Source organism: Crotalus tigris, unplaced genomic scaffold (assembly GCF_016545835.1).
Source record: "Crotalus tigris isolate CLP2741 ecotype Arizona unplaced genomic scaffold, ASM1654583v1 scf7180000017710.2780689, whole genome shotgun sequence".
In the NCBI taxonomy this organism is placed as follows: Eukaryota; Metazoa; Chordata; class Lepidosauria; order Squamata; family Viperidae; genus Crotalus; species Crotalus tigris.
This window is the reverse complement of record NW_024096582.1, coordinates 1,613,768-1,637,354: the sequence shown is the minus strand read 5'-3', so window position 1 is coordinate 1,637,354 and position 23,587 is coordinate 1,613,768. Positions and strand designations below refer to the sequence as shown.

General features: G+C 35.3%; 1 protein-coding gene across 6 annotated transcripts in view; it reads left to right on the top strand.

Annotated features, from left to right (window-relative positions):
- PAM (peptidylglycine alpha-amidating monooxygenase) overlaps positions 1–23,587 on the top strand; it is a 155,739-nt gene that overhangs the window by 89,500 nt on the left and 42,652 nt on the right. For all 6 annotated transcript variants that reach the window (XM_039338635.1, XM_039338633.1, XM_039338629.1 and 3 more), the window contains exons 8-13: positions 2,601–2,649; positions 3,607–3,674; positions 4,904–4,984; positions 6,612–6,688; positions 9,124–9,227; positions 17,385–17,572. In XM_039338635.1, the coding sequence (XP_039194569.1) occupies positions 2,601–2,649; positions 3,607–3,674; positions 4,904–4,984; positions 6,612–6,688; positions 9,124–9,227; positions 17,385–17,572 (567 nt within the window). The remainder of the gene's footprint in view (positions 1–2,600; positions 2,650–3,606; positions 3,675–4,903; positions 4,985–6,611; positions 6,689–9,123; positions 9,228–17,384; positions 17,573–23,587) is intronic.

Below are 23,587 nucleotides of genomic sequence, written 5' to 3'. Positions count from 1 at the left end.
ACTGTACTTAGATAATATTTTGCAGATTACTTATCTCTCCCCCCCCCCTTTCAATTCTCTTCAAGGCTAAATTGTGTTAAGATGTTTATAGTAGAGTCTTTATTGTTCTTTGCAACATGTTCTCTGATCCATGTAATTATACCTAGTTAACATACATGTGATTTTCTTCTTCCAAAATAATCTGATTATTTTTTTTGTTCATTTTGATTTTTATGTTTTATTCCGTTTTTAAACAACTCCAATTTGTTTATAGTAAAAATACATTCCAATGAAGAGCTTATAAAGGACTGGAAAAATTAGACATAGTTTTAAACCTATGTTAATTTCCACTCTCAGTAAATTTTTGCCACAGATAATCTTGATTATTCCTGAAAAAATTAGGCAATGTTGAAACTATTATTATTTGAATGGGAAACAGCTAGGAACTTCCATATTATTGCCAAGAAAATTACAGTCATCATGGGACATTACCTCAATATTTCCAGCTGTTTAATTTAACAAAGTTTGTGATGCACGACACTATTTCTTTATTCAGGGGCAGGTCTTCATAAGATTCATTAGGTCTTCGTCATAGGCTACATTGGCAAAACTGCAAAAGAAGATCAAAATCTATTGTATTCTTTATCATAAGTATTAACTTAATTAAAAAGTTAGTTTTACTTTAAATGACCATTTCCTATTTATATATATAGACTCTTTCCTAATCTTTGAAATGTGCATTTATAAATATATCTTAGATGTGCATCTACAAGCATTCCTCCACATGCCTTCATACATTATGTAGCAAGAGATGACATTTAAGATAAACTTTTAAGTAAACATTTTTATCATTTTCTTATTTGTGACTACATTTGCCCTGTATTTTTGTCTAGTTTAGAATAGTCAGTAACAAATGATTTTATTAACATTGGGTACATTTATCACTACTTCCATGTTTAATATTTTCACAAATAAGTTAGGAGTGGAAAATTGCTTTCTATTTCTTCTGGGCTTTTTAAAAAACATAACCATGGTACGATAAGTGGGTTTTAGGATTTTTTAGTTTTATAAGCCTTTAATGTATCATTTGAATGGCAGTTACCATTTATTTTTTTTAGTGATCAAAGAATCAGGAGCTGATACTCCTATCACAATGGATTTTGCTATAGAGAGTCTGCAGTTCAGAAGTGCTATTAAATCCACAGTAGTAAGCACAGATTCTTGTTTGATCTCTGTTGGAAACACTGCCTAGAGAATCAGCTTGAAAGAAATCTGCTTCCGAGAGTAGGTTGAATACATTTTCCACTCATTGCCATAGGGCAAATAGAAGCTAATAATTCACTTGTTCTAATGGCATATATACTTGCTGTCTAACTGACATGCAAAAATCAAAGGAATTATCCTAGACTGAGAGGCAAATGGGGACGAACATATGCTCTATACGGCTCATAGTGTTCAGGCAACCCGTATAGCATATGTAGTACTTGCCAAGAAAGGAAATTTTATGATCTTGTTTTTTCCAAGACAAAATTGGTTAGACATTGCCATTTTTGAAAATAGAGGCATAAGAACTAAAAGAAATGGGCCATATGTTGAAATTCTGTTAGAATATTTATATATCATATTATTTAATATAGGAATATGTTAATTGCAAAAATAAAAATGTTGCGCAAAGCTGAAGATTTTATTTTGCATTAGTACAGCAGGTAATTTTTTTGAAGTAGGGAAGCTATATGGATTTAGAGGTAGCAATTATTTCCCTGGGGTTTTGACGTGATGTTAGTTTATTCACATATTGTTTTTATTTACTACAGATGAAAATGTGATAATGGTGGCTTGTGAATTCTACAATCTTATAATTTTGGGAGAAGTAAATTTCACAAAATAGCAATAACGTATGATTTTTACCTCCTTAGAAATCTTCCACAATGTTGTTTCATTACTACTGTCTTTGTTTTGAATTTATTTAATGAATTAAGAACTGAAATATATGAATGTTTTAATCTAGATAAAATGCATGTATAACATTCCCTATTCCAATGCTGTTTATGTTTCTCATACCATCTGCCCTTTCTGAATCAACAATACCTGACCACATCTAGAAAAACAATCCAGTTCTTTGCTTGGCTAAAGATAATGAGTTACTCTTGGCAAATTATAATCAGTCAATGGAACATCTCTGACTTAGTAAAATGAAACTCAACTACTTCACAGGATTGTTTTAGGATGAAATAAGAAAAGTTATAATGTGATCTGCGTTTTCTAAAAGGAATTCTAATTTCCCATATCTCTGTAATCTTCCTTTCTCATTTGCTTTTCTAAGCTTTTCTCTAACCAATTAACTGTTTATGTTCTAGCTATTTAAAGAATTTTCTGTAAAAAAAAATTGTCTCCTAAAACAATCTGCATGTTTAAAAGATGAGGAGAAATACCAAAAGTTTATAGTTTAAAAAGACAAGAACCTCAAAGTAGGAACTAAAAAAAAGAGATTCTTTAGCTCTCTCCTTTGGACTTCTTGTCTTTTTAGATTATAAATATTTGGTTTTCATATTTGATATTTCCAATAAGCAATTATCTAGTCATCTATTCAATACTAACAAGAAATTTTAATATTTTTGCAGATAAACACAAAGACTGTTCTGGAGTGACTTTACATCTGACTAATCAAAAGTAAGTATCTTTCATGTAGTTTCTTAAATATTTTCTCCAATTCTTTTGCAAGGATTAATATGAACTTTAACAAAATAAAATTCTAGTGATAGTTCAGGTGTATCCTTTAACAAGACAGATTATTTAATGAATACATTCTTCAAAGTGACTTGATAATATAATTCTAAAATTGTAGAAAGGCAATTTTGAATAAAGTATATTTGTAGTCTTTTCCACGTTGAAAAATAAATATTTGACTTTTAATATGTAGCCAAAGTAAATATTCTTTGGAAAGGATTACCAACTACTACTTTGTAGTAATCAGTGCTCAGTCATTGCAGGGTGCAAATATGGCTGACCGCCTTCGCAGCCTTTATTCTTTTATACAGTTTTCCAAGCAGCAAAAGTTTCCAAGCTGGCAATAGCGTAGCAATAGCATTTCATTGGTTAAACTCCTTACCAATCCTTAAGAAGATATCAGCCAGGAGGCCCAGCCATGGAGCAGTTTTTATCACATCCTGTTGATGTAACCTGGCTGATATCATGTGAACCAGGTGATATCATTGTTATCAGCCTGGGATAGTTTCGCACATTGCCATGGTGATGTGAATGGATGAGATCATGTAGAGAGAAGAGGCACGCAGGCGTTGGAAGGGCAGTTTGCTGCTCACGACCTCTACCTGGCCCCCATCTCTACACTACTTTTTTTATCTTTAGCTTTCAGTGAAAAAGGCTATTTAGCACAAATCTAATTTTATAACTCATTGCTGCTTGATTATGAATTGTTCTTTAATCCCAGTTTCTTTAATGATAAAACATGGCCAAATAGCTATTTTCTTTTAAAACAAACAGCTAGCTATACAGATTGAGTAGATTCAGTTAAAGTTGCTTTGATATTAGTAGAGTAAAAATATAGTAAGTCATAAATCAGAGCAATATATGTAAATTTGATATGGGGTTCTTCTTTTTCTTTTAAAGACAGCCTCTGATTGCTGGCATGTATCTTATGATGTCCATGGATACTGTTATACCGCCTGGAGAAAAAGGTGAATAAATACTTCCACCCAGCTGTCCCTCAGTCTTTGCAATCTTTTCAGTTGAAACAGTGTAACACTTACTGGTGTGGATTTTTTATACTAAAAGCTTTATTAGAAGGATATTAAAACAAGTTACAATACTAATTTCTTTGATTACCATATCAGAACATGAATTTAAGAAAAAGTATCAAATTGTGATAATTACTGATTTCTAAATGCATTTTATTATTATTACATAGGGACTACATGGTTGTAAAAAGGGAAAATATTCCTTTAATCAGTACTTTTTCCAATTTTCATGTTTTTTTAATGATGGGAATATACATAAGTTCGGACTTGTAATCAAACATAAAGGGAGCTGCATTACTAAAATTCTAATGCTTTAGATATTTATTTTAGTTTTAAGTCATCATACTCATTCTCTCTGACTTTTCACATACACGTTTACACAGAAATTAGTGAGCCTCCGAAGTATTTCTGCATAATCAAGGAACAAATCATACAGTGTACAATATATTATCTTTAATTTCTCTTAATTATTATCCAAGTTTCACAATAGACTATAATTTCCGGTTAATATGGCTCAGCTTCAGGGTTCTCTTGTCTCATTGGCTGCAAGCAAAAGACTGAAGATTTTCACTTCCATGGTTAAGTAGCCTTACCATAGACCCCATATTTGAAATTGTATTTAATATTTACAGCGATTTTCTGAATCAATTCAGTTTCATGGGTTTTAGACTTCTCTTCCTTATACTGGGCGTTCCCAGATTTGTTGAACTCTCCAGCCTCTCTCCCATTCCTATCCCACATTTCCTAATCTTGGACTCATATTTCTAAAATACTGAGGATTTTTAAAACCTCAAAACAGCATACTTTGCTAAGAAATATCTGTTTAACATTTATGTGCAAATAGAATCTTCCCTCCTCCAAACCCGCTGATATAATTCCATGCACTTCTGGATTGATTGAATGACTCTGCATGGTAAGAACAGTATTATGCATATGAATATATGAAAACATATTTCTTCAGTTAATCAAGCACTATAGCCATTAATGCAAAGCATGAATGAAACACCATGCAAAGATATTTGTGGATATATGCAAGAAAAAATTCTGCCCACAGCCCTGCTGGTACTAGTATATTGCCAAATATTTCATTTAACTTTGCAACCATAGTTCTCATTATCTTCAATGTGTAAGCATAATTTTTAATATCCTTCATATCTGTTTTCTAACAGTGGTGAATGCAGATATTGCATGCCATTACAAAATGTATCCAATGCATCCATTTGCTTATAGAGTGCACACCCATCACTTAGGTAAGTCTTTACATTAATTGATAATTTTCTTTCCTTGGTAGTTTATGTCTAATTCTTATACCCACTTTTGGACATCCTGAGTGAGATAGTAATACCTACTGAATGTTATGAGATGGAATTGGATTATTATTATTAACTGTAATGTAAATTATTCTATAATATCTACACTACACACACACACACACACACACACACACACACACACACACATGGACATACACACATAGTGTATCACACATACATATTAATTTTACTTAAAACTGAAGAATGTTAGGGCAGGAATCCTCTTAAATGCATCTGCTAACTATCTGGTCCAGATTGATAGATATTCATATTACTTAGTATACAGTTTCCGTATCTGGGCTGCAGAAATCCAGATAAACACTAAATAGTAGTAAAGCGATATGATGATCCACATTTAATGACTAAACATTGAGTGCTCATTCAGATTTTTGATGATGTTTAAGAAGTGCTACTTATAGTCAATCATCAAAGTTCCAGCTGTTGTGCACTCCTGTGGTTTTATGATCATGATCTAGGCCAGAGGTAGGCAACCTTGGCTCTTTTATGACTCGTGGACTTGAAGTCCAGGAGTCATAAAAGAGCCAAGGTTGCCTACTCCTGATCTAGGCACTTCATAACCAGAGGGGATTTCTGACTGTCACTGCATTCCACAGTCACATGACCATAATTTGGGACCTTCTCTGCCAACTTTCTGCTAGGAAAGTCAGCGGGGAAGCCAGTCCTGATCACTGTCAGTTGTTAAGCAAAGTTTTCACTTAATAACTGCCAGTGATTTGCTTAACAATGGTAACTGGGGATTGCCAGAACTGCCATCACTAAGCTTTATGACCACACCACTTAATGATAGATATTTCACTCCCAATTACTGTCATTAAGTGAGGAGTAGCTCTGCAGAAAATCCTTACTATATACATTTACTGGTTGTTTGGTTATTTGCACCAGATACAATTGTCCTAACTGGGAGAAGCTAATGGTATATGAAGCCAGTGAGGTAGTACTTTTATTAGAGTCAGACACAAAAATCACTATATAATGATTTCATTGTTTTGTTACACTTAAACTAACCCTAACTGGGCTGCTCCAGAATTTTTCCATGAATGCAATTCTGCCAGTATAAGTTTTAGACAGATGGTACAAATGCCAATTTAACTCTTTTAGAATTTTATTACAGTGATTAGGTGATTCAAAATATTGATAATGCAAATTTTTTGAAGACAGGTTGTCATACTCAGAAACAATTGTAACATAAAAGTATAAACAACTACTATATAATTGATGTATAATAATACAAATTTGTCCAATTAATTACAATAGCTTTTCATAAGTTAATCTATTAAATGTTATCATATTATAAAATCTTACGCACTGCAATATGAATATAAGTGTGTGGGGATGATCTGTGCATTTCTAAGGAGGAAAACATAGAGAAAAAAATCAATGATCCAAACCTTTAGCATTGTCATATGGTTTAAATGGTGAACTTGTAAAGTATTTTTGTTATTTCTGCATATTTATTTTGCTAAACAGTGAAATGGTTTAAATCCATAGAAGGTTTAAATCCATAAAATGTGTTTATTTACAAAAAAAATAAATTTTGTTGCAGGAAAAGTAGTAAGTGGGTATCGAGTTAGAGATGGTCAATGGACGCCGATTGGCCACCAAAGTCCTCAACTGCCACAGGTATGTTTACTTACATTTTAAAGCTATCTTGAGTTAATGTGCTTCACTGTGAAAGGATAATTACTCTGTTTTCTTAAAATTTAATGGATAGGTGAATAGTTAGAATATAAAAGTAAACAGGAGAATCATCATGATATAATGATTAAAATGTTGGAAAAGGAATGGGGAAAATAAGGTTCTACACTCAGTTTTGAAAAGTCAATAGAAGACTTTGAAACGGCCCTCTTTTCTCAGCCCTTTCCATCTCACAGAAATGTTGTTGTGGCAAGAAAATATGTTTTGTTACTATAATAGGTAGTTTTTTGATTCAAAGAAGATACGCTGCTGCACAATTCATTTGTGAACACTGAGGTGGCTCTGCTGTCCCAGCTGAAAGCAGTTTTTGGTGGTGCCTGGCTTTGAAGCTACTCCAGGCTTCATAGCATAAGGCTTGCCAGAAGATTGTGTCAGCAGCGGCAGCTTCTAGTTCCTGTCACAGTAGTGCCGGGTTTCCTTCATAGCATCTTTGTAGCACTTGTATGGATGACCTCAAGGTCTCTTCAATCTCCAATCCACCATAGAGCAACTGGTGAGACATACCATAGTTGTCCATTCCAGTGATGTGTCCCACCAACCATCACATTGGGTCTCTGATAATCAGGGAATCAGTGCTGGTGAACTCCATGCAATTCAAGACCTCCAGGTTAGAGACATGATCATGCCAACAGATGCCAAGAGCAGAATGTAAGATGCATTTGTCATGTGTCATAAGTACAGTGTCCAGAACTCACATCCACATGTGAGAGAAAGGGTGACCACAGCTCTGAAGACTCAGCTTTGTGGAGATGCAGACATTGGCCTTGTTGATCCCAGAGTCAATTTCTTGGTCCAAGGACTTTGCCTAAAGACAAAATTAAATATAAGCACATTACCCAATAAAAATACTTTATTATTACTAATGTCACTAAATCAGTAGTTGCAAATTAAACCTAAAAAAATTAAAATGGCACATTAGATAATAGTTTGAATTGATTTTAACCTTATATAAATGATGGACAAAAATACTGTCACAGGCAGCCATTAATATCCATTAATAATTTCTCAAGTGTTTTAGCTGACCTTTTATCTTACATCAGGCTCCAAGATAAGGGAAAATGGATGAGCATCACTGAAGAAAAATAAAGACCAAACACTAGAGTTTTTTTTTTCATACTACAAATGTCTGTATCTCTCATTCTGCTTCTCTTACTTCCATTTTTGCAGAGGGTATATGAGTAAGCTACCCAAGAAATATATATATGTAATGTAAGAGAATTTGCAGTATTTCCATTTTTTCTGTTATTTGTATAGCCAAATTTTGAGCTAGAAAGACTGTTTTTTGTCACTTTACTCAGAAATAAGCACCACTGTGTTCAGTGAGAGAAATTTTCAATTATAGGATATAAAATTCTATGAAGTACTCTAATGCAGGTAAAAATAGAGAGCTTGTTTAATACATATACACATCAAACACACACAGACACTTAATGTATATTTAATATACATGTGAAAAAATGGTGGAATACAGTGACTAATATGCAGTCAGATATCTTTAATATTGTAGTTGATACTAAATTATATGTATCACTATACAGTTAAGTATAAACCATAAACCATGTATTACATTTTGGTATTAAATTTATTTCATCGGATTCTTTTACTATGTCTATTTTTGGCAAACAAAAAGAAATGGGGACAGCATTCAGCCACACTGTTGAAAACAGGTCATAATACCCCTTCCATTTACTGTCACAGAATTACATAAAACTTTGTCAGTAACATTCTAATCATTTCAGTTTATATAATTTAATGCCATATATATTGTATAATTAACTAATACAGATGGAGGATGCCCTAACCTGTTAATCAAGTATTTTTTTAAGGTAAATAACCAGGAGGCATAATTTCTTTTCTCTCCTGTTTTTTAAAGAGTAGTTTCTTTTCTGTTTTCTGTCTCAAAGGAAAAATTTGTGTGTTTTAAAGTATTTGCATGCTGTGCGTTATAGATCATTTGATACAGTAAAGAACATACCCAGTGAGTCTCTGACTTGCCAATAAGTCAGGTTTACAAACTTCAACCAACATCAGTGCTACTACAGTACCCAACATGATTCCTTTTACAGGATCTTATGAAAGTGGCAGAAAAGCAGAATTTCCATCTTTAGGCAAGCTTCAAATAATAAATTTTCATTAATAAAGAAAGAGAATTAAGTTTATTTCATGATATAAAATATTAAATTATTTTCATCCATAAAAAAGAAAATGTTTAAATTGTATACCAAAGCAGCCCAAAATACGAAATACAAAACACATTCCGATGATACATTTTATACATTTCTAATGATTAATAAAGATAATAGAGGAAAGACAATTTTCTAACAGCTTGACATTATTATTCCTATTATTTCATTTCTCAGGCATTTTATCCTGTGGAAAATCCTGTAGAAGTCAAGTATGGTGATATTCTGGCTGCAAGATGCGTCTTTACTGGTGAAGGCAGATCCTCAGAAACTTATATAGGGTGTGTTTGTGTTAGTATTTGTATTAAGTTAGTGTTTATATAAAAGTCAGAGAATCAAATATGGTTATTCCATGCAGAATATCTTAGCTGTTAATGTTTCCTGTTTTGCCAGTGAAAACAGATAAGGGTATTGATGCTACACGTGAAGACTCACCAAATATTTTTTTTTCCACCTTCCCATTAATCAGATCATTGTTGTGACTAATAATGTAACTGACAAATCTGGAATCGTCACTTTTGAGATTAGTGAGTAGTATTGTGAAAATGTATTCCATTTGTATCAAAGCTATCAAGAGACTGGCCAAATTTCAGTTGGCTAAGAAAAGCAAGACAAGAAAGCCCAAGTGTTTAAATCCTGGAGAGTTGACATAATATGGTCAGAATTCCTTATTGTACTATGACAGTCAACTGTTGTGTTACAGGATTTAGTCTTTTTCCAATAAAGACTCTCATCTAGCTGAGGTGTCTAAGAATCGTCTGCCAAGATTAGCCAAGCAATGAATAAGGGGTTGTAGGTCTGCAGAGTCAGCATTTGCTGCTGAGCCCTCTGAAGCCTGACAGATTTGATTTAGTACACACAGTATATGTGTGAAGCCCTTACAATGACATCTATTCTGCAACTTAGTAGAATCAGCTAGGATCAATTGGTGTATATCATGTTACATATCCCAATGAAATTTAGATGTATAAATAATCATTCTTAAAGGCATTATATGCTACCATTCATAGTGATTATGGAAAATTAGTTCATTTTCAAGGAATAAAGAATTAATTTGTTCATGTGGCATGATGAAGATGCTGTTTCTAAAATACAGTACCTGTACCTTATTCATAGAATTAATACAATATGGCACAAAAATGATCACCTTCATCTCCAAATTCACCAACTATAAAGCTTGTAGGGTAGGGCAGAGCAGAGCAAAGCAGAAAGTTCTTGCTTGAGTATCTTATTAAACCCATATAAGTGCTTTTTTTACTCAAAATATAAAGTATGTTTAGAATCCGGTTCTATATAGACCGCAATTGAGACTGGCAACACCATTGATAAACAAGATGGTTAAGTGAAAAATCACATGAACCCACCCTTCACACAATGTCCATTCCACTATGGTCTTCAAGCAAATTAGAACTGAGACAACTTTGGTTGTGCTTATTTTTGACTAGTTATGGACTCTGGATGTGAGTACTCATCCATCTTAGCCTGCCATGACCTCTTATCAATCTTCGATACCTCACAGTAAATTTCTAGAAGCAATTCAAGGTGCTGGTTATCACCTATAAAGTCTTTTAAGAGGGTCCTGTTGGGATGTCTTTTAATGGCTGTTTTTAGTGTGAGCTGTTTTGTTTGGGCATGTTTTTGTTTAAACTTAATACTAGATTTTATATGCTCTCTGCTGGGGGGAGATGCAAAATGAAATGAAATGACAGTCAGATAGGGTAGGTAGGCACTCTATTCCCTTAAATGCTGTCTGGTGAAATGTACCTTCTCCATAACTGACCCTGCCCTTCAGATCAGCTTCCTCCCTGAGATCCCAAGTCATCTTGGCTATCCATAAAACTATAAAGACCTGGTCTTCCAAGCATTGAGCTAAGATGGAAGTGGAATCCAGTGGATGCATGGAGAAGTGGTGTCCTGTGGGTACTGTGTCAGGCACAACAACATGATATTTTACTCAGAGTAGTTTCTTTATTGTCATTCAGCTATAGAAGGAATCTGCAGGAGTAAAACACAATCTACATAACTATCAAATATACCCTGTGAACACTTAAGGAGGGTCCATTCTGTACCTCTTCTTACATAGCAAAGATTCTGGATTGATTTGCTGTTAGTTCCTCCTGAAAGACTTCTTTCCACTAGCGACTCTATACCAGATTCTACCACACACCGTGAGATACATTTTTGTTGATGATATTTTTTGTTTGTTATTACATTTTATTGTCAGGCTCTGAGTTTCCCAGAGTTATTATATATAAGATGGATGGTCAAACAAATCTTTTAAATAAATAGATATAAAAAGGAGTTATTTGCAGGACTTCTCCCGCACTCTCGGTATCTATCCAACCCATATACTTTAGTAAGGACAACATACCCAAGTCTTTTCAATGATAAAATGCCACTTTATGGGACCTTGGAGGCAAGTTTGTAGCCCCTGCAATTTGCTTCCAAATATATAGTTGGTCCTGACCTTGCATGTCTTTAGAAGGGTAGTCAAATTCTGGCTCTTTCTTCAGGTCTTTGGTCTTGATGAGTAGTTGTTGGATGTTTAGTAATGATTTTGTGGCATGAGTTGACTTTTAATGTATTGTGTTTGTTTCTTTGGGATTTGTATTTGTAGTTGACTTTGGTACACTGCCCAGTGTCTTTGTTTAAGTTGGGTAGAAAAAAAGCAAACAAACTGCTGTGGATGATAGATAAATACAGCACTAGTGTGAAATAAAATGGGACACATTGACAGATAGAGGAGGTAAAAAGCCTTCTACAATGATACCTAAGAAGCTGAAACAGTTACCTAAACAATAATTCAATCAGACTCAATATTTTCCAACTGTTCTGCATCCATCAGTAATTCTTAGAAAAATTTGGGAGAAACCGTATTTGAATGGCAGGGCTTGTCATGTCCAGCTCTTCTTTTGCCATCTGTTCTCAATAATTAACACACGGTTTCTGAAAAGTTACTTTAAAAAAATAACCCTTTGGTTGAAGAAGATTCCCCATTCATATTTGTAGAGCAAACAAGTGTCTAATTGCTCATTATTTTTTAACAAATAAAAAAGGAAACCAGTTTTGTCTGCCACTGATATCTTGTTTCTCATTAATAACTAAAGTTATAACAAATAACCTACTTCTTTATCTTCCAAGGAAAACAAATGTGCTATGTTAAAAATATTGACAATGTTTGGATATTGTTAATACATGTAGGAAAGTTAGTTTTATTTCTCAATTACACTTCAGTGTTTTATTTATGTTTTAAAGAGGTGGCAGTTTTCTGACAGCTATCTAAATCAACTGGAAGGAGAGGAAATGAATTTTAAAAGGAGGAGGCTAACACTAATCTTGCTGAGGCAAAGCAGCTTTCTGGAATGGTTTCATATTTTAAAAAGACTGAATACCAGTTCTCTTTTGGGAAGGTCTCATTTGCTTCCTGACAGATGTCATTATTGTTGCTGTGGTAAATAAATGAATGCTGCATGATGCCACAGGATAAGAGTAAGCACCGATGTCTTTGGAAGCTGCAAAGAGTCCACCCCCACATCATTTTATAAGTGTAGGCTGACTGATTTGATTGTGAAAATTAATTGATGGGAGAGATCAATTAATTTCTATATCTTTCTGTGTTTCACACATCTTTTCTTTCCATTTAGCCTTCTTAACAAAATGATTTCAAAATGAATGTATTATCAGTATAAACCTCTTGAAGCAAATGTTAGATGTTCTGTATGCAGGAATATTTTTTTTTTATTTCTGAAGAAAGATGTTTAAATATTCTATTAATTCTTGTTTAAGAAGCAGGGTTCCTGGTGAAACAAATTATAGGATCTTTTTCAGTTTGAATTCAGGCCTGGGCACAGAATAGAAATAGTACTAGCTGTTCTAGTGGATAATATTTTCAGGATCTATCAATCATTTTAGACCTCTTTGTGGATTTCAATATTTCAACTGTGGTACTGGATCGCCTATGGCACAGGTCGGCAACCTGCGGCTCCGGAGCCGCATGTGGCTCTTTGAGCCTTCCCCTGTGGCTCCCAGCCTCCTCTGCCTTTGCAGAGAGAGACAGAGACAGAGAGAGGCAATTGCGCTTCCCTATCTCTCTCTCTCTCTCTCTCTCTCTCTCTCTCTCTCTCTCTCTCTCTCCCTCCCTCCCTCTCTCTCTCTCTCTCTCTCTCTGTGTGTGTGTCTGTGTGTGTGTGTGTATAAAAGAGAGTGCACTCACAGTGTTCTCCAAGGAGCTGAAAAGCTTACTGGGCGGAGCTCCTCCCTTTGCTGCGTCTCTGCAGGAAGCAGGAAGCAGGAAGGGCAGGAGAGAGCTAGCTAGCCCAGCTAGGCTGACTCAGGAATTCTGGGAGTTGAAGTCCATGAGTCATAAAAGAGACGAGGTTGCTTACCCCTGAGCTTGTTGGACAATAGCTTGAAGCTTGCCAGGTGAGCAGCAGATAGGAGAGGGGGGAGAAAGAGAGAGGGAGGGGGAGAGAGAGAGAGAGAGAGAGAGTGGGGGAAGAGGAGTGGCAGACCAAGGGCAGATAGAGAGGGAGGGAGGGAGAGAGAGAGACCCTTTTGACATCTAAAATGAAGATAACACTGCATATATCCTTTTTTTAACCTGTGTGTGTATGTAATTTTATTCTCTTAAAGCATTCTCTTGGTGATCATTGTTTTAATAGTATGGATATTCCCAAGAGTCATATTTTTACTTTTATTTTTAGTGTGTGTGTGTGTGTGTGTACACACACACACACACACACACACACATACACACACGCGCGCGCACACACACACACACCTATAATAAAGGTAAAAAAGGATATATGCAGTGTTATCTTCATTTTAGATATCAAAAGGGTTTTGCGGCTCCCGGTGTTTTGTTTTTGGTGGGAAACGGGTCCAAGTGGCTCTTTGAGTGTTTTGGGTTGCCTACCCCTGGCCTATGGGGATTGAAGGTTGGAGATATCTTTTGTAGTGGTTACACTCTACCTTAGTTTGTATTAATTGATTAGTGGCATCAAGTTAACGTTGGCTCCTAGCAACCACAAAGATAGATTTTGTCCCTAATCTGGTCTTTCAGATCTTCCAACAGTGCCACCATTGGTAACTGAGTTCAGCTAGGAAGCTGCTGGTCATCTTGTTCTTTCTCCTTTCATCTTTTCCAGTATTAGAACCTTCTTTAAGAAGCTACATCTTTGTATACTACATCAGTGTAGCATAATTTGAGTATGTCATTAAACCTTTAAGTGAGAGCTCTGGGTTGAGTCATCTGGTGATTCATTGGTTTGTTTTCTTGACTGTCTATAGTATTCTCAGAAATATTTTCCAATATCAAAGTTCAAAAGAATCCATTTTCTTCTTATCTTCCTTCTTCAAAGTTACCTGCCCTAGTAGACACCTCTAATCAGCAGTGATAGATAAGGAACAGTTATACTAATGGGTAAACATTCAGCTTTGTCCCCATTGCTTTTCAACCACTATATACATCTGCTGGGAAAGATCATCACTAGTTTGTGCAAGATATCATTGTATACTACTTCATCACTCCAGAGTGAAGTAGCATACAATTATACCCAGGGTGACGCTGGGACAGAGGTGCTATGGGTATCTAAGCCTAATATCTGGAACTTAATGTGGTACTAAAGAGGTAGAAACAAGCTTCAACTCAATCCCAGTAAGATAGAATTAATGTTTGTTCACAAACATTCTAGTTTCACAATTATTAGTTCTGGATAAGGTCGCTGACATTGTATATTTAGACTTTCCAGAAGCTTTTCATAAATTTCCTCATCAAAGACTTGGGGCAGCTGAGCAATCAGTAACAGATTGAACAAAAGAAAATAAAAAATAAGAATAAATTGGCAGTTTTCACAGTGGAAAGAGATAAGAAGTTAATCATCAATACATCTGTTTCAGGCCTAGTGCTATTTAATATGTTGATATAGAAATCAATCTAGTCTACCCTGTGAGGTGGCAAAATTTTGTTTCTTTGATTAATTAATTCAATTTATACAGTTTACAACTCTCGGTTTTTGATTCTGAGGAGATAAAAATTATTTAAGGAGTGAAGAAACAAATAGACTATGAATTGCTTCTCTCTAGACTTGTTGACTAGGACGTTAAAAGCAAGTACAATTCAATATCAGGAAGTACAAAGTGAGCCCCATTACGGCTAGGAATTCATATTCCTGTAATCAAATAATGATTGAATTGCTAGTGGTTAACCAAGAAAAAAATATTGGAGTAAATGAAATCATTTATACAATGTGCAGAATTTGTAAAGAAGACAACTTCCTTGATAAAGGTCAGTAGGAAATAGATAATAAGTCGGCTAATATTTTAACATCCCTATGAAATGTCACGCCACATCTAGTATCTGAGTACAGTTCTTGTTATCATGTCTCAAGAAAAGATACCATGGGGCTGAAAAATATATACAAGAGGACAACAGAAAAGTCAGTTGTTCAGAAGGCATGAATACTTTCCATGTAAGTGTAGGAAGCAATGATTTGGGCTGTTTACATTGGCAAAAAATGCTTAGAAATGTTTCAGATTTATAGAATTATGGATGGTAAATTGAGCAAAGAACATGTTTTTCCATCACTGACAATATTGGGACAAGAATTAGAAATTACCTAATGACTAATAGAAAAATTAAAATTGATAAGAAAAGTTTCTTCAGTGGCATCTAATCAACTTAGTGGTATTGGCAGAAAAGGAGATTAGAGAATTTTCTACTAGCCCTGATTACTGAGTGCTGGCTCCAAATACAGATGCAATTTGGCTTCACATATTAGATACCTAGGAGCAACAATGGGAAAAACAGCTGCCTGGATTTCCTATTTGTGGACTTCTAGATGCATCTGGGGTGCACTGTTTGAAACAGAATGCTAGATAGATAGCTTAAGCATACTCCAATCAGGCTGTTCTCATATTCTTATGTTCTCCATAAAGTTGTTGCAAGAGCAACAACTCTGGATGGTCTTTTTCCAGCTGAGATTTATATACTAATTTTTGCTCAGTTTGGACCAAGGTAGTCTAGTAATTACTTACTCACATGAGACTATTTTGGAAGCTACAGTTAGTACAAAATAAGGCAACTAAGGTGATTAGTGAGTGAGTGCTGCTATGTAAATATTATATCTATTATCCGGCTGCTGTATGGATTATCTCAAGTTCCTATTTAAGATTATGGATTTGACTAATATAGCCGTGTATGGCTTGGTGTTCCTTAAGGACTGTCTTTTCTAGATGGAATTTGCTATGTCTGGACAGGCAGAGGAATAATGCTCATGTATGTCTCTGTATAAATAGCAAACAACGTAGATCCTATGTAATCTTTTTGTCTGTCCCCATATTACAGAATCCCTTGTTCCCAGAGGTGCACTTGGCATCCTCTCTACTAGCTTTCTGCAAGCTATATCTAGTGCAGACAAGTTTGTTGAAGCTGTCATTTGTGGATTAGTGGTTGACTATTACTTGGGTGGGCACTGATTTCTATTTGTCTTGAATTTTCATTTAGCTTTTATATTTAATATTTTGTGTAAACTGTTAGCAGTATGTTTTGAGCTGGATGGCATAGAAATACTTGTAATGAATAAATAAATGGATTTGTCATGTTGAAAACACTGGTACTGTATTCATTAATTTTCTTTTGCATTAATTCTTTAAAAGAAAAGGAAAAAAGCTTGCAATTTAAGCTTGAGGGAAAATTGCAACATCACTATTATAGCATCACTTAATCTAAATAAAAGATGCGACAATTAGTGTCCCATAATAACATAATGAAACTATTTTTTTTTACTTGGATCTATACTTTGTGGCCTTGCAGAACAAGGGAGAGGCAATACAATGAATCTGGCATGCATTAAATAGAAAAGCCCTAAATTAAAAGAGTAAATTATTAATGATTTTGTAAATGGAATATATCATTGGGATGGGTGGGGGAGAATTCTGAAGGAAAGAATAAATAGTTTATACTGTTGCATTCCATATAAGTGATCTTGATTGAAATCTGCACTGCTGGAGGCATTTTGATGGAAGCTTGTGAAATATATTTACAAAAATAAAACAAAAATGAGTTGTATCAAAGCCACAATTAAGCAGACACGGACTTAATAGGATTGAGAGATAACTAAGAAGCTGGCAGTGGAAAAAAGTTTGTTTTGAAGGCTGAAAGTGCTAGGAATTTCTACTAAGGTCTAATCTACTTCATAAAACTATGTAAAACAATGTTCTTAATAAATGCTAAGCAAACAGTTGAGACAATAGCTTTTATTTCAAGAGCTCCATGCATGTTTAATGTGAAATATTTTTAAAGAACAGTGCTGTCTAACTTAGTAATTGGAAGGAGATGTCCTTCCCTCTTCTACATTTTATATTAAACTTTACAAGTACGTTACTTCTCTAGCTAAAATTTATATTTTGTCTTTTCTCTGTATCATATTGTGATGAAGGGGCACAGCCAGGGATGAAATGTGCAATTTCTACATTATGTATTACATGGAAGCCAAATATGCAGTTTCATCCATGACCTGTACACAGAACATTAAGCCAGAGATATTCAAAAGCATACCTCAAGAAGCAAATATTCCTATTCCAGTCAAGCCTGATATGATTATGATGGCCCATGGACATAATGAAGGTAAAAATATTTATTCCTTTGCTAATACCACTATGGGAAAGAATGATATGGCTGAGTACATAGAGTATTTGTGAGGAAGTCAACCAAGGTGATTGAGGTATTTGTGTAAACGTGCCAAAAGTTAGATATGCAGCCCCCCAAAAAAATGTGCAAAAAAAAAATCCAGCACAGCCCTGCAGGTGGTCAAAGTACATTCAGCTGGTAGGGAATTATGAAGTAATAGTAATAGTAGTAAAGTTGGAAGGGACCTTGGAGGTCATCTAGTCCAACCCCCTGCTCAGGCAGGAAACTTTCACATGATCATGATTCTGTCCCTCTGTTAATGCAGCCTAGCACTGTGTTGGCTTTTTTGCAGCTGCAGCATATGCTGGCTCATATTTAAATGATTGTCCACTAGGACTCCGAGGTCCCTCTCACAGTTACTACTATTGAGCATGGTGCCACCTATGCTGTACTTGTGCATTTGGAAAGCTGGCAGAAAGTTGCAGATCCCAGACAGCTTACAAACTGATTACAAGATACTTCAGATGCTGGTCTCCTAAATATTAAAGGTGACATAAAGCAGACACACTGAAATCTCTGTACATACAACTACTTTTAGGTAGCAGGAAAGAAGCTTCATGAAAGAAAATTAATTTCCTTCTGTTCATGGAAACTCAGAAAATGATTTCTGCAGTTCAGATATATAGTAAGTCTAGTTTCATACTCTGCCATTCGTTATTCACATATTAAACATTTGTGGGGGAGAGGTTTCATTGTGCTTTTGTTGTTCTTTATTTTTATTTGACAGAAACAAGAGTCCATAAAATAAAATTGGAAATACCTCCAGAAGCGCTCATGAAATACTTCTGGTTTAATTATTTGGAAGCCAGACATGTTTATGTTTTTCTGGACCTATAATTATTCTGTCTCATAGAGTTGTTATCATTTTCATACAAACCTTAATTCAGTTATTAGTTTATACTATTCAGTCAGCACTTTGACAATTTATGGCAGATGAAATATCAGATTTACAAGTAGAAAGAAAAAGAACCTTGCCCTCATTCACATACTCTTAATATGCCTTCTTCCAAAGTGTCTTGGTACTTAAGTTCTTTGACTTATTAAATCACCATGGCAGCCTCTGCTGAATCTGAAGGTAGCTGTAGTTGCTGCTATGCCTTCCTCCTGTTGAATGGAATTGTGATGGTTTTTGAATTAAAAATGAGATACGTTTAAAAAGGTGTTTTATATTATTTTAAACGGAGATGTTGTAATGTATCTGAGTAAATGGAAAATGTGTTTTATTGAAGTTTTAATTTTACAGCAAGAACACTGAAAGGGGATTTTATAATTTCATTAAATTAAAAGGGAACTTTTAATTTAATTCCTTATTTTTATAACTATAAATTTAATTTTCAGATGAATATTTTAATAAGTAAAATGATACAGAATCTTGTGATAGTATCAAATACTAAATAAATAACAATAAATACATTATTTAGAATGATTTTCATTCATAACTTGTATTCTTGGATGAAAATTTTCTTGTCCTTGCTAATAATGTATGAGAATTACTGAGTATAATAATAATAAAGTTGGAAGGGACCTTGGAGGTCATCTAGTCCAACCCCTGCTCAGGCAGGAAACCCTACACCATTTCGGACAAATGGCTGTCCAGTCTCTTCTTAAAAACTTCCAGTGTTGGAGCATTTACTGCTTCTGGAGGCAGGCTGTTCCACTGATTAATTGTTCTCACTGTCAGGAAGTTTCTCCTTAGTTCTAGGTTGCTTTTCTCCTTGATTAGTTTCCACCCGTTGCTTCTTGTCCTGCCTTCAGGTGCTTTGGAAAATAGCTTAATTCCCTCTTCTTTATGGCAGCCCCTGAGATATTGGAATACTGCTATCATGTCCCCCCTTGTCCTTCTCTTCGTTAAACTAGACATACCCAATTCTAGCAACCGTTCCTTATATGTTTTAGCCTCCAGTCCCCTAATCATCTTTGTTGCTCTTCTCTGTACTCTTTCTAGAGTCTCAACATCTTTTTTACATCGTGGTGACCAAAACTGGATGCAGTATTCCAAGTGTGGCCTTACCAAGGCATTGAAGAGTGGTATTAATACTTCACGTGATCTTGATTCTATCCCTCTGTTAATGCAGCCTAGCACTGTGTTGGCCTTTTTGGCAGCTGCAGCACACTGCTGGCTCATATTTAAGTGATTGTCTACTAGGACTCCAAGATCCCTCTCACAGTTACTACTATTGAGCATGGTGCCACCTATGCTGTACTTGTGCATTTGGTTTTTCTTGCCTAAATGTAGAACCTTGCTTTTTTCACCATTGAATTTCATTTTGTTAGTTAGTGCCCAGTGTTCAAGTCTGTCCAGATCCTTCTGTATCTTAAGCCTGTCTTCTGGAGTGTTGGCTATTCCTGCCAGCTTGGTGTCGTCTGCAAATTTGTGAGTTCTCCATCTATCCCTTCATCCAAATCGTTGATGAAGATGTTGAAGAGTACTGGGCCCAGAACAGAGCCCTGGGGCACCCCACTACCACTTCCCTCCATATAGATGCAGTTCCATTGAGGACCACTCGCTGAGTACGGCCGGTCAGCCAGCTACGGATCCATCTGGTGGTGATTCTGTCTACCCCACATTTTTCTATCTTGTCAAGTAGTAGGTTGTGATCTACTTTATCAAATGCCTTACTGAAGTCCAAGTAAATTATGTCCACAGCATTCCTCTGATCCACTAATTTTGTCACTTGGTCAAAGAATGCAATAAGATTTGTCTGGCATGATCTATTTTTGACAAACCCATGTTGGCTTTTAGTAATGACTTTGTTTGCCTCTAGGTGTTGTTGATTCGTTGTTTGATTATCTTTTCCAGGATCTTCCCAGGTATTGAGGTCAGGCTGATAGGTCTGTAATTTCCTGGATCCATTTTTTTTCCTTTTTTGAGGATGGGAACTACATCAGCTCTTTTCCAGTCCTCTGGTAGTTCCCCTGTGTTCCAGGATCTTTGAAAAATATAGTTCAGTGGCTCCGATATCACATCTGCCAGTTCCTTGAGAACTCTGGGGTGTAATCCATCTGGTCCTGGCGATTTGAACTCATCTAGGCTGGACAGGTGCTCACTTACCATTTTCTTGCCTATCTTAACTTGTGTTTCTGTTTTGTTTTTTATGGCACTATTTTTGATAGGTTGGTCTGTTTTTTCCCTTTGTGTAAAGACAGATGCAAAAAATGAGTTAAATAGTTCTGCTTTCTTCCTGTTGCTTGTCACCTTCTTGCCACTTCCACCCACTAATGGACCAATCATTTCCTTCACTTTTTTCTTGTTTTTTACATGTTGAAAGAAGCTTTTTTTGTTATTTTTGACTTTGGTCGCAAGCCTTAGTTCATTTTGAGCCTTGGCTTTCTTCACTTCATCTTTGCAGGCTCGGGCTATTTGCTGATATTCTGACTTAGTTATGTTCCCCTCTTTCCACTTTCTATACTTGTCCTTTTTATCTTTCAGTTTGTCAGAGAGTTCTTTTTGCAGCCATGCTGGTTTCTTTTGGGAGCTGTTGTTTTTCCTCTTTGTTGGTATTGTGCTAGACTGTGCTTTTATTATCTCATTTTTCAAAATTTCCCAAGCTTCTTGAGTTGTTTTCCCCTTGAGGATTCTCATCCATGGAATCCTTCCCAAGCCCTCTCTAAGTTTATTGAAATTAGCTCTCTTGAAGTCCAAGACTCTAGTTTGACTGTGTTCTATTGCTTGTGCTTCTATAATGTTGAATTCTAATATTGCATGATCACTTCCTCCCAGGGTTCCTATGGCTTCAACACCTTCTATCATTTCATCTCTGTTAGTGAGAATTAGATCCAAAATGGCTAATCCCCTAGTTCTCTTCTCTACTTTTTGGGAGACAAAGTTGTCTGCTAGGTTTGCCAGGAACCTATTTGATCTTCCACTTGGTGCGGAGTTTGTCTTGCAGTTGATGTCAGGGTAGTTAAAGTCCCCCATTACTATTGTGATGTGCTTCCTACATACCTTAGTTAGCTGACTAGCAAAAAGTTCATATATTTCCTGTGTTTGGTTGGGTGGTCTGTAGTATACACCTATGGCAATGTCATTCCCCCCCCCCTTTTATATTGACCCAATGCATTCAAGACAGTTTTTATCATTGTTGTGCTCTATTTCTGTGGAGATGTAGTTATTTCTTATATAGAGAGCAACTCCACCTCCTCTTTTATTTGATCTGTTTCTTTTAAATAATTTAAATCCTTCTAGCTGTGTGTTCCATGTGTGGGTTTCATCCCACCATGTTTCTGTAATGGCAACAATATCGTATCTGCCCTCATTAACCTGAATTTCTAATTCACCCTGTTTGCTGTTCATACTCTGTGCATTGGTGTATAGACATTTGAGTCCTTTGTGAGTGGCCCTGTGTTTCCTTTCTACATAACCTGTGTGGTGACTGAGTTCCCCTATTGTCTTACCACCTATTTGGTTAGTGCACTTTATGTGGCACTCGCTATTAGAGGCTTCATTTTGCTTGATAGCAAGGTTGGTATTCTTGTCCACACACACATCTATGCTACATGCACTGATAGCCCTATAATTTTTAAATTGCCAGGGACAGGGTTGTTCCATATCAATTAACTCCCTGTCCCCGCTGTTTAGTTTAAATTTCCCTCCAGAAAATCTGTGAATTTATAGCCGAGTAACTCAGTCCCTTTTTTTGATGGATGCAAACCATCTCTTTTGTACATCTTTTGATTGGACCAGCTACTGACATCGTGACTAATATATCCAAAGCCTTCCCCTTTATACCACTCCTTTAGCCACATATTGAATTGTGCTATGTGCTGGCCTTTTCCGTTTTGCTCCTTATACACTGGTAAAACCTCTGAGAAACTAAGCCTACAGCCTATTCTGCTAAGTTCCTTCCCCAAGCTCTGGAAATCGTTCTGCACAGAGAGTACATCTTTTTGGGACAGATCGTTAGTGCCAACATGTACAATAGCCTCCACATCACAGTCCTTGCTGCCATTCTTGATTATTTAATAGTTTAAGAGTTAATTGTCATATTACTTTGTTCTAAATCTTACTATTTGCCAAATAAATAAATATTAACAAATGGACCAGATTCAGAACAAAATCTGTTATGTCTAATTCCATGTGAAATTAACAATAGTGTTAAAATTTATTGAGTTTTAATTCTGTTCCTTTATCTTTTTCTTATCTTTTGTGTTAACTTTCTTTGTTATCCAGATTGGATGAAAAAGTGAAATAAAAATTAAAAATAATGCAGAGATTCAATTTAAATGAAACTATTCTGTTTTACTAGTAAATGCACTTGAATGTGTAGATAAGATAGTTTAATCTTATGGAAATCAGCCTGCTTGATTATCGCATATCCGGTATTTCTCTTTCCCTTTCTTCTGGGTTAAACATAAACATAAACTCAAAAAAAGCAATCCTCTGACTTAAACTAACTGTAATTTGTTATATTGAAACTGTGTCAAACTACAATTTTAAGTTAATGTGGTACTGAGGATTGAAAGATACTTTTTAAGCTAGGTCTATTTAAATAAATTATAGTTTTAAGGGACTAAAATAAAGATTAAATAACCAATAAGTTAATAGGATATGGATGTTTCCAATCTCTTCATAGCCTTTCCAGAACATAAATTATTACAGTAACGCTCTATCTGAATTGAGATAATGCTTTCTAATATCAGGTGATATATCAGGATGGAGTATACCAACAATGACTACATTTCCATACTCCAAACAATTTCATATCATTTGGTTATAAAATTAACCAAAATATGTTCCAGATACAATCTACATTCCAGATCATTGATAATATTGCACTAATCTCTTGAGATAATAAAACATTTTGTAAGCTGAAAGAATTTTTCTAATTTTTATATCCAATGAGCAAATCTCTATTGGAATATTTATAAATGTTAGAAATTGTCTCTTGGTTTGTTCCAGTTTATTTCTGTAAGAAAATATTGATTAGTATATCTGCACTTCCTATAGTAACT